This window comes from Drosophila melanogaster, chromosome X, assembly GCF_000001215.4.
Source record: "Drosophila melanogaster chromosome X".
Lineage (NCBI taxonomy): Eukaryota > Metazoa > Arthropoda > Insecta > Diptera > Drosophilidae > Drosophila > Drosophila melanogaster.
In genome coordinates this window covers 3229303-3243893 of record NC_004354.4, presented here as the reverse complement: position 1 = coordinate 3243893, position 14591 = coordinate 3229303, and the positions used below count along the sequence as shown (strand labels likewise).

Here is a 14591-nt window from a genome sequence, read left to right as displayed (position 1 = left end):
AAATTGGAACGTCATGTTGAAAAACATGATCTTGCTCAAGTTTGGTTTGCATTTATCTGTGCGTTCAAATTAAAAAATCTCAAGTTAAGTAATCAAATTGAAAACATAATTAAAGGGTAAATATTAATCAATGGCTTTAAAACGTAAATATTAATCGTTGGATTTAAAGGGTAAATAATCAATGGATTTAAAACGTAAAGATTAATCGTAAATATTAATCAAACAATTGTTTAGCAAAAACATGATCCTATCATCAGCCTATTATTATTTAAACAGACTTGTGGGAAAGACCAAAATGGTCATAGACTGGGTTATTATAGAAAATAATTGTACAGACCAGCTAAATTTATACGACGCCACATAGACAAAACATCTTTGAACAAGTGAAAGAGAAAGTTCGCATACATTTTTGCATTTAAATATAATCAAGCAAAAATATTCAAATATTTAAACAATTGACAGAAAACCCATTTGCAATGGTTCAAATATACAATAGTATTCAATTGTAGACGACGCCAGTTGACCTCGAAAACATAGCAATCTTTATTGCTTACCAAAATTTTTGCATTCGGATATTTGCGAAGTCCAAACATGAATGCTACATAAGCTAAGGTAAACAAATTAAGCATTATACGTTTTAAGTTAATCTCTATTTTTTGTTTGTTCAAGAGACAAAAGCAGCACAAAACACAGCTTTTTTTTTGTAGCACACTTTTGCGGGATGATTGTTTATTAAAGCTTTCATTTTATAAGTGAGAAAAGTTACTAACCTAAATGATATATGAGCGAAAGATCATACAATTCTTAGAATTTTGAAAATGCAACTATGATCAGCCGTAATATTACTAAATAAATACATATAATTAACACAAACTTTTTCAACTACTGATAACTTTACATTCAGTCAATCTGTCAACCAAAAAAAAAAAAACATTTTAAACTGATTTGAAAAAATGCAGAAATTCAACATGAGAAATACTATTTCATTGATTTATATATTTGCCTTATAAACGAACAATATTGCTATTTCATTATAAACTATTCAAAAGTTAAGTGCTATGGTTGTCATTGGGTTCAGCATTGGGATTGGAGTGGATTTCCTATTGGTCCTGTGGATCTTTCATTCATCGGATCTGCGACCATTGCGGCTCCTGAGACCCCTTCTCCTTGTGATTTTCCTGACCTTCTTTGGCCTCTTGACCTTTCGCTTATAGTGAGTGACAGTCTTCTTTTTTGAGCTCGAGGAAGGTGAGGCTGTTGTTGTGGTGGCCGAAGCGGAAGTGGTGGTGGTGGCCGAAGCGGAAGTAGTGGTGGTCGCCGAAGCGGAAGTAGTGGTAGTGGCCGAGGCGGAGGTGGACGTGGTGGTTGTGGACGCCTCCGACTCGTGGATCATCACACAGCCGAGGAAGGTGGCGAGAAGTACGAGTACCACGGTGATCTTCATGGTGAGCAAATGCTACAATAGATGCCTTGCTACTGATGCTGTCTTGAAGAACGAAAGCCAGCTTTTATAGTAGTCTTCTCAACTGGGTTTATCCTCTTTTGCAAATTTTTGTCAACAGTTTTGGCCAAAACAAAGGGAGCGTTTTTGCAGAACAAAAAACCCGCAAGTTTGTCAATTGTTCATTGTGCCCAATTGTTCAAACAGTCAAGTAAGTTAAGTGCAAATATATAATATAACTTTTAAGAAATGCCCAATTATGTATGTCCAATTTATATTCGCTACGCAAAAGATATGAAAGATTTTGTTACGTAATTGCTTAACTGTGGTAATTAGTATAAAAGACCACGGCCTCTGGCTGCAGACATCAGTTGTCCAGCCACTGGCCATCCAACATGCGCTACTCCTGTGTTCTTTTACTTCTGGCCACCGTTGCCTGTCTGCTAATCCCACAGACAGGTGGCTCCACGGCCACCACAACCTCAACTTCTGCTTCGGCTACCACCACCACTTCCGCCTCGGCCACGACAACCACTGCGTCGGATACAACTACTACCACAGCGGCTACCACAACCACTTCGTCCTCCTCCTCAAAGAGTAAAAAGAAGAAGAGGACGTATCACTATACACGTCATGTTTATAGGCCAAAGCGGATACGACATATCTATAGGCACAAGGCCGACGACGACGAAAGCTCTACCGATCGCACCAGCACACGCAGCCGTCGTCGTCGCCGCAGCAGTAGCAGCAGTAGCAGCAGTGGCAGCACCAGTAGCCGCAGTGGTAACAGTCGCATCCGCCGCAGGAGAGCCCGAAGTGCCCGACGCCTGTCTTAGTGACCACATCTTGTACAACAAACCAACTGATCTGATCGTGACGCCTTTGAAAATGTAGTTTTTCTTTTTGGTTTTCTTTTTTCCGTTCAAAACACTTAAGGCAAATAAAATGAATATTTCGATATTAGTTCATTCTGCTTATCAATGCCGCTTAAAGCATTTACTTATGCTTTTACTTATGCATTTACTTTACAAAACAGATCGAGATAAGAAGCATCACTTGTTGTTTAAAGTGTATGTCAAGTTCGTTACAACGTATAATTAACCATTGAAATTTTGATCAAATAGTTACTTTCAGAAAAAATATAAAGGGCATACTCCTACAATAAATGCTATATATTATAATCTTAAGTATTATTATCTACCCCAGACGTTATTTAATATAGTTAATAATAGCGCTTTCCTAAGCTACGTACACAATGTGTTTGTTTGTCTATAATTCAGACAAGCTACAAATGAAAGTAAACAATTTATGGCAAAATCATTTTAATTGGTTAATATTTTTCCATTATTTGCTTAAGAGAATAAGTTTAAAGCTGATGTGTTCCGTGTTTTAAAAGCCGTAGTATACTTTTTAGGGGAAATTATTTAAGTGGCAGAATATATAGTTGAATATAGTATAGTATATAGTATATATATAGTAAAGAATCTATATATATAGTATAGTATATAAAGTTGAATTTTTCTGCAGTTTTTACAATGCGTTTATCGTATATAGATTTAACCTAAGTCATTTGCATTTATTTAAAAACCAAGTAACGGTTGACAAAACTAGACTTCCGTTGGCATTAGTGGCTTAAGTGATTTTTATAATAACAGTTAATAAATTTTCGCAAAATGACAAGCTCCATACAAAAATAGATTATCATGCCTCTTGTACATGTGCAAATTTTATCTGTTTAAACAATTGTGCCAATACGAAAAATAGCGAATTTTTGTTTGGCCAAAAATAACATCTTTTCTTTGGCTGACACAGTTTGGCCGAAGAGGATAAACCCAGTAGAGAAGACTACTATAAAAGCTGGCTTTCGTTCTTCAAGACAGCATCAGTAGCAAGGCATCTATTGTAGCATTTGCTCACCATGAAGATCACCGTGGTACTCGTACTTCTCGCCACCTTCCTCGGCTGTGTGATGATCCACGAGTCGGAGGCGTCCACAACCACCACGTCCACCTCCGCCTCGGCCACTACCACTACTTCCGCTTCGGCGACCACCACTACTTCCGCTTCGGCCACCACCACCACTTCCGCTTCGGCCACCACAACAACAGCCTCACCTTCCTCGAGCTCAAAAAAGAAGACTGTCACTCACTATAAGCGAAAGGTCAAGAGGCCAAAGAAGGTCAGGAAAATCACAAGGAGAAGGGGTCTCAGGAGCCGCAATGGTCGCAGCAGTAGAAACCGCAGATCGGAAGAATAAGAGATCCAGGACCAATAGAAAATCCACGCCACTCTCAATGCTGAACCCCAGGAACCAATTGTTTTCTTTTTTTTTTATTTCTTAGTCCATAAGCTTAACTAACACTACAATAATTCTTTTACAAGTCAATTAAGAAATCATAAAAAAATATACATATTTTGTGACATGTCAGTCAAATGTTATTTATTCAGTTATTGGCCAAACAAAATTTAGCAACTAGTTGTTTTGCACAATTGTTTAAACATTTGAAATGCCTTTACTTTATAAATAAATATATGATGCGCATAAATGTGTAAGTTCTTGTATATTTTTTTTAACATCTATAGTGATTTAGCTAATCATTTTATATTAATTTTCAGAACAAATATTTTATTCATGATCATCTGAATGTGAATGCGAAATCTGAAATCCTTTTTAATAAGTTGATTAAAATGCAGACGAGCATTAAACATTTATTCGTCAAGGCTTTTCTGGGCCTCAAAAGTTGCGTTTCCATTGAAATCCATTAGCACAAAACCGAACTCGAGGAAACCCGCAAAAGCCCCAAAAGGAAAATTTGTGCAAGCGGCAAAATACTCGTAAGCAAAAACTTTTCAGCCCAAAAAAGCGAATGGGGAAATTCGAAAAGCTGTTGCCATAGATACCGCACACTCACACACATATATATATATATAGGTACATATATGTATGTATGTATGTATGTGAGAGGAAAAACATTAAGAGAAAAAAACGGAAAACAACAGCCACGAATTCCATAACAAAAGAGGCGAGTCAGGTGGTGCCCAGAATATTTTCGAGCACGAAGACCACTACTGAGCAAACAGGCAGCTAAAACTCTTGTGAGTTGCCATTCCGCAATTAATTATTGTCATTTTATTAAAGCATAGTTTGCGGACTGGTTGAAAACGACCCTTTGGATATGCAAGAATAAACTCAAAGTTTTTGCAGCCATTGTAACAAAACTGAGACACTCCAGTTTCTCCAACATTTCAAAAAACCTTCAGCAGACTTTAACACATGAAGTGCATATGAAAATCTAAAATCAACACAACAAAATCATAAAAAAGATGGCTTAAATCAAGAAAATCAAGAATTCTGCAATTTCAACAAATCGAAAGACAAGTCCTCAATCATTTTTTGTCCAGCAAACGAGCTTTTTTTTTGTTTTTTTGCTACACAGTCCGCCCGATTGAGCCATAAAGCAGAATATATGTACGTATATTTGTTATTGATTTTTATTGAGACATTTGCAAAATTAATGTGTATGATGCGGGAGGGCATTTCCAACAACCGGGTAAAACTTCCTCGACTTGTCGAATGATGACCGGCATTAATAAATCAATAGCGTTTTGATGGCAAATAATTCGAGATCTGCTTCGGGTATGCAGCCATACGCATTGGAGCATCGATGGCCCACATCCTGTGTATCCTTTTGCCACATCCTCGAAACGCCCCACCGACCTTTGCGTCTTTCAATACCCAGGGGCAGTATACACAAATTCGTTACAATAGACCGAAATAACAGTAGTTTAGTACTATGAAGAATTGAATGTTTTATCGGTCAATTTTAGATATTCAACGTTACACATAAATAATGTTCATATGCTGACCATAATTAAAATATAAAAAAAAAAAAACACAAACCTGCAAGGTTAGTATGTATGTATCTATCTACGATTTTTGATGTGTATTCATGCTGTATACAAAGTTATTCCGCAAACTCGTGTCGAGTTATTTTATTGATTGATTCGAGTAAATCCAGTTCCTGTTACTCTTGCCAAAAAAAATACAATAAAAAGAAAACAACCAACAAGCGAATGCCATTAATTTTGCTGGGAAGTCCCTCACAATGGATCACAATGAAAACACTGACTTGCTGTGGACGCACCGCCGTGACATAAAGGTCGATATGGGTATGATGGAATGGGGGGGCAATGGCACATCGCTGAGCTGCCCCCAAATGTCCTGGGCAAAATGTCCTGCGCCCACTGAATTAATGAACAAATCCAAGATTCAAGGCAAAGTCGGGGAGTTAAATCGAATGAATTACCCTACAATTGGTAAGTTTCATCAAATATAAATAGTAATGCGAAATCAATCGTCTTTCTATTCAGTTAAGAATTATCTTTCATATTGCCGAAGTAATTTTTGCCATTTGCCATTTGGACAAATAAATTCGCAAAATACTGACAGACAGCTGCAATGCAAGCAAGAAATTTCCCTCTGCACTGTGCGCGCGTTTGTTTTTGGGCCAATTAAATACGCAAATACGTGAATGACATTCAGCTTGTTTGTGAAGGAAAATGCGACACGTGGACCCATATGGTGTCGGCTTGGAAATGGTAGTTAGTTGGATTTATCCATGGCGGTGCCATGTGGCCATTTCACTTGATTTTCGAACCGTCTGTGGAATCTGAGACCGCCTGTGGATTGCCGGCGTTACTTTGGGCCTAATGAGCAGTTTAATTATGCACGTTGATTGATTGATTCTAATTGATGGAAAGCCAGCAGACCCAGAAAACCCACAGTTCGTTATCGTTAAAGTTAAAGTTGCAGTGACGAGTTGAGTACAGGCAATGTAGAGTGTCATTTTTCCATTTCTACAATATTTTCATTTCCGTTTCCGTTTCCATCGATTTTGCAAGGAACACTTACTAACATGCGCATAAAAAGCAAAAAGCAAACGCGAACGAAGCTATTAAGAGCTGTAGCTAAATATTTAATTGTTTACTTCAGAGTATTTTATAAATCTGGGAAAAAAAATGGCAAGCGCACCGAAATGTTCAGATAAAGTTGAATGAGTCTCAATTTTTTTTTTTTTTTGCAACAGCTTAAGTTAACTTTTATGTTTCTGAAATCGATAGTTTTTAAAACGTTTTTAAGACTATATTGATTGGTTTCAATTGGAACTCCGTTAACTTAATTGGTGGATGTTTGTGTATATAAATATTTAAAGACCAATATTTAATCTTCAAAGAGAATATTAAAACACATGTGGTGGCACCTCGAAACGTTTCATTCGTCTAATATAACATTGTTGAATTTCAAACAAAGTTCACATTCAATGCCGCGTAAATTTGCCTTTTTGTTTGACAACGCCTATTGCTTTGAAGTCAGACCCAACATTGGCAGATAGATGTTCACCTGCTCACAATGAAATTTGATCAATGAACAATGAAATCGATGAATGAAGATTCCCCGTAGAACAAAATTAGTAAATAGTAAGCGGGCAATGCGAAATATGTTGGCTAGCGTAATATGGCTTGCCTAATATAATTGCGACTTTTGGCTGGGCAAATATTCGGCATTTGTGCAAATATTGTAGCTGTTAAAGAGCGAGTGTCACCGAAATAAAAAAAAAAAAAAATAATTGAAAAAAAATGAAAAACAAACAAAAAAATCCGAATTCGTTCTAACGTATGTTGTTTTGTTTTGTTAATATTGTTAGGCCTCAATGACGCAGAGAGGCCCATTGGCACCTATAAATAGGGTAAACGGCGCCTGGATTAGACCATCCAGTCTTTCGATTAACTTTGACTCAATATGAAGCTCCACTGGCTGCTATTAGCAGTCGTACTGATCTGTGCCCTGTACAGCGCTACGGGCACCAGCCCCACCACGGAAACCAGCACCAGCACCGAGTCGACCACCGCTACGGGCTCAAGCACTTCGACAACCTCGGCCAGCACCTCCTCCTCATCCTCGGACACCACCGAGGCCAGCAGCAGCAGCAGCGATTCGTCCACCAGTTCCAGCAGCTCGTCCTCTAGCTCCAGCAGTTCATCCAAGAAGAAGGCTGCCGCCAGAAGGAGGCGTGCCGCTCGCAGGAGGCGTCGTGCCGCACGCAGGAGACGTGCTGCTGCCGCTCGCAGGCGCGCCCAGCGCAGGCGCAACAGGGGTTAGACTGGAAACCGCGATTGGAGGGGGGTGGGGGAATCCACTAGAATCCACTTGAATCCACCCATTCCGGCCTAGACAGGACTTTCAACGTTTTTTTTTTTCCAACACTCTCTGTTGATCCTCGGGATCGCCAATTTAATATATTCCCGGCTATGGTTATTGCATGAAAAATATTCCAAAGGCACTTTCAATTTATTTGCGGTCTGGGGCAGCAAGACAATTTGGAAAGAAAAAAAAAAGGGCAAGACTTTAATTTAACGGGCACCATTCGAGTGCACTGAATCGGTTAGCTTGATTGCTTTTGTTGTTGCTCCAAGGTTGAAGGGTTAAAGTTACGCTCAGAAATGAAATGGGCATGACCCACCGCCGTCGCACGGGCTGCAATAAAAAGCAACAAGTTGAAGGACTACGCAAGTCAAAAGGCAAAAGGCAAAAGCCAAAAGCCAAAAGCCATCAAGCTGCCCCATTCCGAGTCCCTTTCCATTTGCAGTACTCATTCCCATTGCCAATCCAAATCGGAGACCTCGACCATCGAAATCCATCAACAATTCGAGCGCATAAAAAGTCCGAGTAACAGGTATCTGATAGTCGAGTTTCTGGCGAACTCCCTTTGAATGCAAAATACGCTTGGTAAGAAGTTTATCATCTCGAAAGCAATACGGCGAGACTATGTGGCGCATACATTTAGGAACCCACCTATATTGTTCACATGTTCTTTCAGTTGCGTACTCACATACATATGCACACATCATATCCTTGGAAATGGTTGTATGTATGTATGTATGTATGTGAGTATGAGAAACATTGTTGCTCCTTCATTTCTCCATCGAAACGCCAGGGAGGCGCAAAAAGCGGGAGTGAAAAAAAAAGAAACGAGAAATATGCGTGATGGTGACATTCGTCTTCTGACAAATAAAGAAGCATTAGAAAGAGACAAAAGCGGAAGCGAGAGAGGCGACTGGAGACAGTGGGTTGCCAAAAGGCAATTGCAGTGTAAAAACTTATTTAATAACTTAAAAATTTCCCACTTATTTTGAGTCGTCAGAAACATTAGTGCCTTAAATTGCTGTAAGAATCTCAACCAAAGTTATTTATTCATTTAACGTACATCCTGTCCGTTTCCCCGAGGACAAACTGTACTTATGTACATTGATATGATGCGCTTTGTGACCATTGATGTTGATATGCTCGACGTGACTCATGTATATAATACGTATCATACGCACATGCACACGAATAATACGAATAAATGTGTTTTGCCCATAAACCACCAAGAAGAAAGAGACGGCTATGTGGGCGTGGAAAGAGACGGGCATACAATTACTCCTTGTTTGTTCATGTCGGTTTTTTTTTGTTGTTTTTGTATGCTTTTTATGCTTTTCTCGTGGTTTTCTGCTCTCGTATTATTGTTATTGTACCAGCGCCCAATTCTTCCGAAATTTAGCTTACTGCTTATTATTTTGCAAATACTTGAGGCCATCAGCGCGCGCCCACAAGAAATTGGAACATACTATAAGCTTCGTGGATATGTTGGGTAATTTTATGTTCTTCAGCTCCACAGCTTTTTTTTTTTTCTTTTTTTCTTTTTTTGCGTCTCACAATGGCTGCCAGCTGTGAAGCTTAAATTTGAGAGCTGACGGAAGACAAGTGTCTTAGTGGGGAAAAATAAGTGAAAAGTGGGTAACTTAAATCAACAAGTGTGTGGCTGGGATGGATAATACAAAAGTCAATTGAATTCTTAGCAGTTCTTTCCTTAATGAAATACCACAAGATGTGAAAATATTATGAAAGCACTGAACGATTATGTTCTAATGTTCGAATATAAGTTATTTTGCCTTTATAACGCTGAGTACAAATTAACTTAAGTTCAAGACCATTTTTAATGGCAATATACTACTGAAGTTCAGTTGTCTCACGTTAACTTACACTTGAGTCTGCTTCTAAGTCTTCTAAGAAAAGGTCCTGCGAGAAACAATTAGTTTAGCTTGTCCCACTTCCCTCGTACTTCTGGCCAAATTGCTTTGGCTAATTTGGTTTTTTCCTCTGGCTTGCCTTCCGTATTTCGTATGCAAAGGGCGCATAAATTTAATCAGTTAGTAGAATGTTGTTTTTCTTTTGGTTTTTCTGGGTTCGTCCTTCTGCTTTTTGCCAACCTAAAGGGGGGGGGGGGGGGTGGCGTTTGTGGTGGGCGTGGTCAGGTCGGAGGTGTGGTCAAGGCACTGCGTGTTGGCCAAGACAGAAAACAGACAGCCGGACACGAAATCGGCATCTCTGCACTCGGAAAATATATTAGTTAACCATTAAGCGCTCAAATAAATGTATATTGTTTGAAGAACACTTATATATATATATATATATATATGTCATAGCGAGTTAGTGATCTATTTGGCGACAGTCAAATGCACAATATAAATCAAAGTGGTTCTTAGTAATCTAAGGTTATTTCTCTCAGTGCACATTCGAAGCCCGCATGTTGTGTACATGCCAACGCAGACAGGCAAAAGACACGCAGACAGACAAATAGACAGATAGACAGACAGGCGGATATAGAAGGGCAAAATCGGGGGAACGGAAGTGGGTGGATAGCAGATGGATAGAGAAATTTCCTCTGACCTCCTTTGGTTTTTGGAAATTTTCAATACCCTTCAACAGCTGGAATAGAATTTTCATAATTTTTTCGGTACTTGAAGATTCTGTTAACTATATCTTAAACTGCATCTGTAAACTAGAAGATAGTATGTTCTTCTACGTAAATTTATTAACAATTTCTGAGCGACTATTGTCTACTTGACCAATCATTGAATACACCCTCAACTTAGTTCAGTTCTAGTTTTGTTTAGTTTTTTTTTTGCCAGGATTTCCTTCTCTTTTTTTGCTCTATCCTGTTTTATTTTGTTATTTTGCTGGCATTGCCTTTGCCATTTCCTGAATGTGCTAAACCAATAAAGGAACTTTTGACATGTCTGCCGGCTGTTTGAATTGCGTCCTAATTGTGCCACTCAGTGTGTGGTTGTGTCTCTGTGCCCAGAGACACCCACTGAGATTTTCATGTTTGTCGCCGTTCTTTTTTTTCGAAATTCTTGGTAAGGTGACTCCAATTATGCTGGCATTTCAATCGTTGTCAATCAATCAATCAATTAGCACCGCGCCACGTCTATGCATCAATCAAATGCAAGAATCAAAAAGCCGACTCCATTACAATAAGGATCAATTTTCCAAGCTATCCACACCGAAATGGCTTCAATTGAAAAAGGACAACGGCATGTCCCGAATTCCGGGGAAAAAAGAGGTTGAATAACTTTCAGCTGGGCTAATTAAATCCCCCCCCCCCCTATATCACCACCATTCTCTCAGTCAACATCATCAATCTTTCGGTTTCCCCAGCAATTTGACAGCGATTGCGACATTTACAACTGTTCATCATCAGTGGATTTTAGCCACGGCTAATCTCTGTCACATTTAAGAGAATTTCGAATAAAACCGATTCCGAGAATAACAGAGAATTAAGGGGACTTAGCAAGGATTTATGGAATGAGTCAGCAGGTGTACTTATGAAATGTGTGGTATATATATATATATTAAACAACTCTCTGCCACTGATCCAAAATTTCAAAAGCATATATATATATATATGATAGCTTTAAGGGAAAAATGTAATTATCTAACCGGGTGTATTTCTATATTTCGGATAAAATACTTTTCATTATTTGCCAAGCCGTCAGTCCCTTTCACTTCCGCTTTTCCGGCAATTTTCCTTTGCACGTCTATGGGTCAGAATGGAATGCCATGCACTTAACGCGTTGACGGGTTAGCGTGGCCTCGGGGTCATGGGTTAGTTGGACTTTGAACAGCAACTACAACGCACCCACCGCAAACAAAGTGACTGACTATGCGTATATGCGTATATACTTTTTTTTTGAACATTTCAATGCACGCAATTCCGCAGACAAGACCACGGATTAATGAGTAGTGTTATACTTATATTCAGTATCCATTCCATTGAAATCTGCGCCAGCTAATGATCATAATTATTATTGAATTAATCTATTAAGCGTGCCCCAAGGATTCCGTTATGTGGAGGCATGCCGACCCTGAATGAATAATTAACGTATTTGCATATCTTTAGTCAGCGCTCCGTGCATTATTTAGTTTTAATTATTTAATTAAATATTTAATGCCTCTTAATGTGCACGTAAATGCAATGTCATGCGTTTGTTTGATGGATTTACATTTTTAACGGTTTCTTAATTGAGTGGGTAAGCCCGGCATTTTGGTCAATAATTTAAAATTAACACCTGCCCCCGCCCCACACACACCTTCCCCTTATCCAATGGTCTATTTTAGTGCGCGAAACCCACACACGAGGCAAATATTTTCCATCTCTTTCCTTGCCGTTCCTTTCCTTTGTTGTTTTTGTGTTTTTTTTTTTTCTGTTTTTTTTTTCCTTTGTTTTTTACCCAGGTAAACCACATTTGTTTGTGGCTGACTGAAAATCAATAACCCAAGCCTCACCCCCCTTCACCCTTCTCTATTAATAGATCGAGCTGATGCGAACTGCTCTCTTCTGGCCATGTTTCTATGGCCATGTTTTTGGGTCGAAATTAATGGCCTTTTGGCCCAACCCCTATGGCCCATGAAACACAATTAAAGCGGCTTTGAGCTGCATTTTAGGGATTTGCTAAAGTAACCGAGACTACCACTGCTGGTATTGCTACATTTTTAAGTGGATGGCATCGTCATTATTCAAGTTGAAGCACTTGAAATGCACACTTCGATTAAAGATATTTCCCAACGGCGTTGCGGAAAGTTTTCGATATTTATTTTTACATTTCTCATACAAATGATATTTCTAGTTCCACTGACGGCCACAAAATGTTTAGACCATTAAAAAGCAAATAACATTTTTCACAGGGCAATAATGAAGGAGTTATGAGGTAATTTGTGACATTTTTCGACTCTGACTTGGCCTCATCATAATGTGGCAAGATCTTGTCTCCCAGAGGCTGCCACAAATGGCCTGGTTATCAAAATAAGAACGCGTCTGAAATTAGAGTGCTTTGAGTGCAGGTTGTTCTCGTGTTTTGGAAAGCCTGTTGAAATGGTTGGAAAAATGAAAACGAAGTCAGAGCCTGGCCGGGCATACAAATGGCTTAATTTGACGAACTGGCGAATTTGCCATTTGCATGCGTGTCTAAATGTGTGTACAAATTTTTGGGGATTGCCAGGCAGGGCAGTTTGCGAATGGCCGAGAGCTCCTTAAACCACTTTTTATACCAAAAAAAACATATTCCAGTACTTGTCTTTATTTGCCGATGTGGTATATGTTTTTTATGGGGCAATCCAATCGCTTTTATGGCGACTACGAAGCGAAAATCAGAGAAAATATGATGAAATTCAACAGAACTACGTCCAAGTAAATGAATTTTGAAAATTAAATAAACAAGTGACTGATGCGATTAGCATGTTACTTAAATTGCCTTATGTGTTATTTAAATAACTATATACTTGTTTAACTTTTAGCCAAATTTATGCATGTGAACTTACTCAGATTGTTCGGTTTTCTTCGAACGCAAACGAATTGGTAGCCATAAAAGTTTTAATAAAATTGCCATCCGGCGAAATGCTTCCTGCTTATTGGTTGGATTGATTGATTTCGAAATCAATTTCCTAATCCTTTTTTGGGACGAAAACCAATAGTTCCAGCTCGTATTTCTTGGGCTACGCCGTTTTTCAAGTTCTATGTATACATATGTGTGGGCGCTCCTGCTTTAGTTATCCTTTCAGGATATTCGGGCTGTTGTTGCTGTCGTAAAGTTGTTCGAGTTCCGTCCAAGGACACCCGCTTGGCTTCATAAAAATAGTTGTAAATTCCCAAGCAGTCTGCATAAATTTAGTGTGGATCCCGGAGGAGCTCCGGATGCCTCAGAATCCCACTCCCCATATAAACATGCATCCCCATCCCCATATCCTCCTGTCAGTAACTTTCACACGTCGTTTCATTTCTGGGCAGCTGTAAAAAGTGACGCAACTTTCGTACACATTGTCAACAGTCGTAAATTCTTTCCGCTCCTGGCTAAGCTTGATTATCCTGCTAGCTGCTCAACTAGGGGAACGGCTCCTCAAGATGTTGTCCTGTTCTCATCATGAAAAGGACACTGCCAGAAATAAGGGAAGGGAGCCCAAAACAAATTGCAGTCCTCAGCAAGAACTGTTTGTTCGTAAGTAAGCCCCAAATACTTTCACTACTTCGTTTTTGGGTAATTATACAATATTTGCCCCGCTACTTTGGACTTGCGAATTGTCCGGATTCCGACATTCCGCCGGAATTGGACACCTGTCCGCAAAAGTGTGCAATGGTATTTTTGTGCAACAGTTTGCCGCAACAACACGATGTCCTTGCTGTTCCTTTCGCCACTTTTCTTACCTCTAGCCCGGCCCCCCCCCAACACCCACCACTTCACCCACCACCTTCTCCTGACCACACCGTCTGTGTTGCTCCTTGCAATGGCATTTATGATTTGTTGGCTTCCAACTTCGTTGGTTGACTTGCGTTGAGTAGCGGGTCGAGTCCACCTGCCGCAGTGACAGCTGTCACTGGGAGTCCATATGTCCGCTCACACGCAGGCGGATAAATAGACGTGCACCGCGAGAAAAACGAGCAGTTTTAAGATAACTATGTCTTTGATAACATCGAAAACTAAATAATCCTTTGACTTACCAATTATTTTCACAGGCAATATGAAAATAATCAAAATGTATTATTATAAAGGATTTAAAAACTTTGAATTTCAAAATTTTAACAACTCGCTCATACTTGTTCACAGTGTATAAGCTGGCTGATATATGAGCAGATACAGTCATTTTGCCGGGCTGGCAATTCCATTTTCACTTCTCGACAGAACGAATTCAATTACAAGCCAAGCAAAATGTGCGAGAAAATCCAAGGAAGGGCGGTAAAATCTGGGCAGGGCCAAGGAAAACTCAGCCAATGTC

General features: G+C 39.4%; 5 protein-coding genes across 8 annotated transcripts in view; 3 read left to right on the top strand and 2 right to left on the bottom strand.

Annotated features, from left to right (window-relative positions):
* dnc (dunce) overlaps nucleotides 1-14591 on the bottom strand; it is a 167328-nt gene that overhangs the window by 99874 nt on the left and 52863 nt on the right. The window lies entirely within an intron of this gene.
* On the bottom strand, nucleotides 960-1482 carry ng1 (new glue 1). The gene has a single exon (NM_057307.2). The coding sequence runs from the start codon at nucleotides 1442-1444 to the stop codon at nucleotides 1121-1123; it is 324 nt and encodes a 107-aa protein (NP_476655.1). The 5' UTR covers nucleotides 1445-1482; the 3' UTR covers nucleotides 960-1120.
* ng3 (new glue 3) lies at nucleotides 1810-2403 on the top strand. The gene has a single exon (NM_080321.1). It carries the CDS (start codon nucleotides 1837-1839, stop codon nucleotides 2275-2277), a length of 441 nt encoding a protein of 146 aa, NP_525060.1. The 5' UTR covers nucleotides 1810-1836; the 3' UTR covers nucleotides 2278-2403.
* Nucleotides 3323-3868, top strand: ng2 (new glue 2). Its single transcript, NM_057593.4, has one exon. It carries the CDS (start codon nucleotides 3360-3362, stop codon nucleotides 3696-3698), a length of 339 nt encoding a protein of 112 aa, NP_476941.2. The 5' UTR covers nucleotides 3323-3359; the 3' UTR covers nucleotides 3699-3868.
* Nucleotides 7208-7764, top strand: CG14265 (uncharacterized protein). The gene has a single exon (NM_130694.3). The coding sequence runs from the start codon at nucleotides 7242-7244 to the stop codon at nucleotides 7599-7601; it is 360 nt and encodes a 119-aa protein (NP_570050.1). The 5' UTR covers nucleotides 7208-7241; the 3' UTR covers nucleotides 7602-7764.

Excerpts from the sequence above, each read along its gene's own strand:
- ng1 (NM_057307.2), bottom strand. The coding sequence starts at position 1,444 with ATGAAGATCACCGTGGTACTCGTACTTCTCGCCACCTTCCTCGGCTGT.
- ng3 (NM_080321.1), top strand. The coding sequence starts at position 1,837 with ATGCGCTACTCCTGTGTTCTTTTACTTCTGGCCACCGTTGCCTGTCTG.
- ng2 (NM_057593.4), top strand. The coding sequence starts at position 3,360 with ATGAAGATCACCGTGGTACTCGTACTTCTCGCCACCTTCCTCGGCTGT.
- CG14265 (NM_130694.3), top strand. The coding sequence starts at position 7,242 with ATGAAGCTCCACTGGCTGCTATTAGCAGTCGTACTGATCTGTGCCCTG.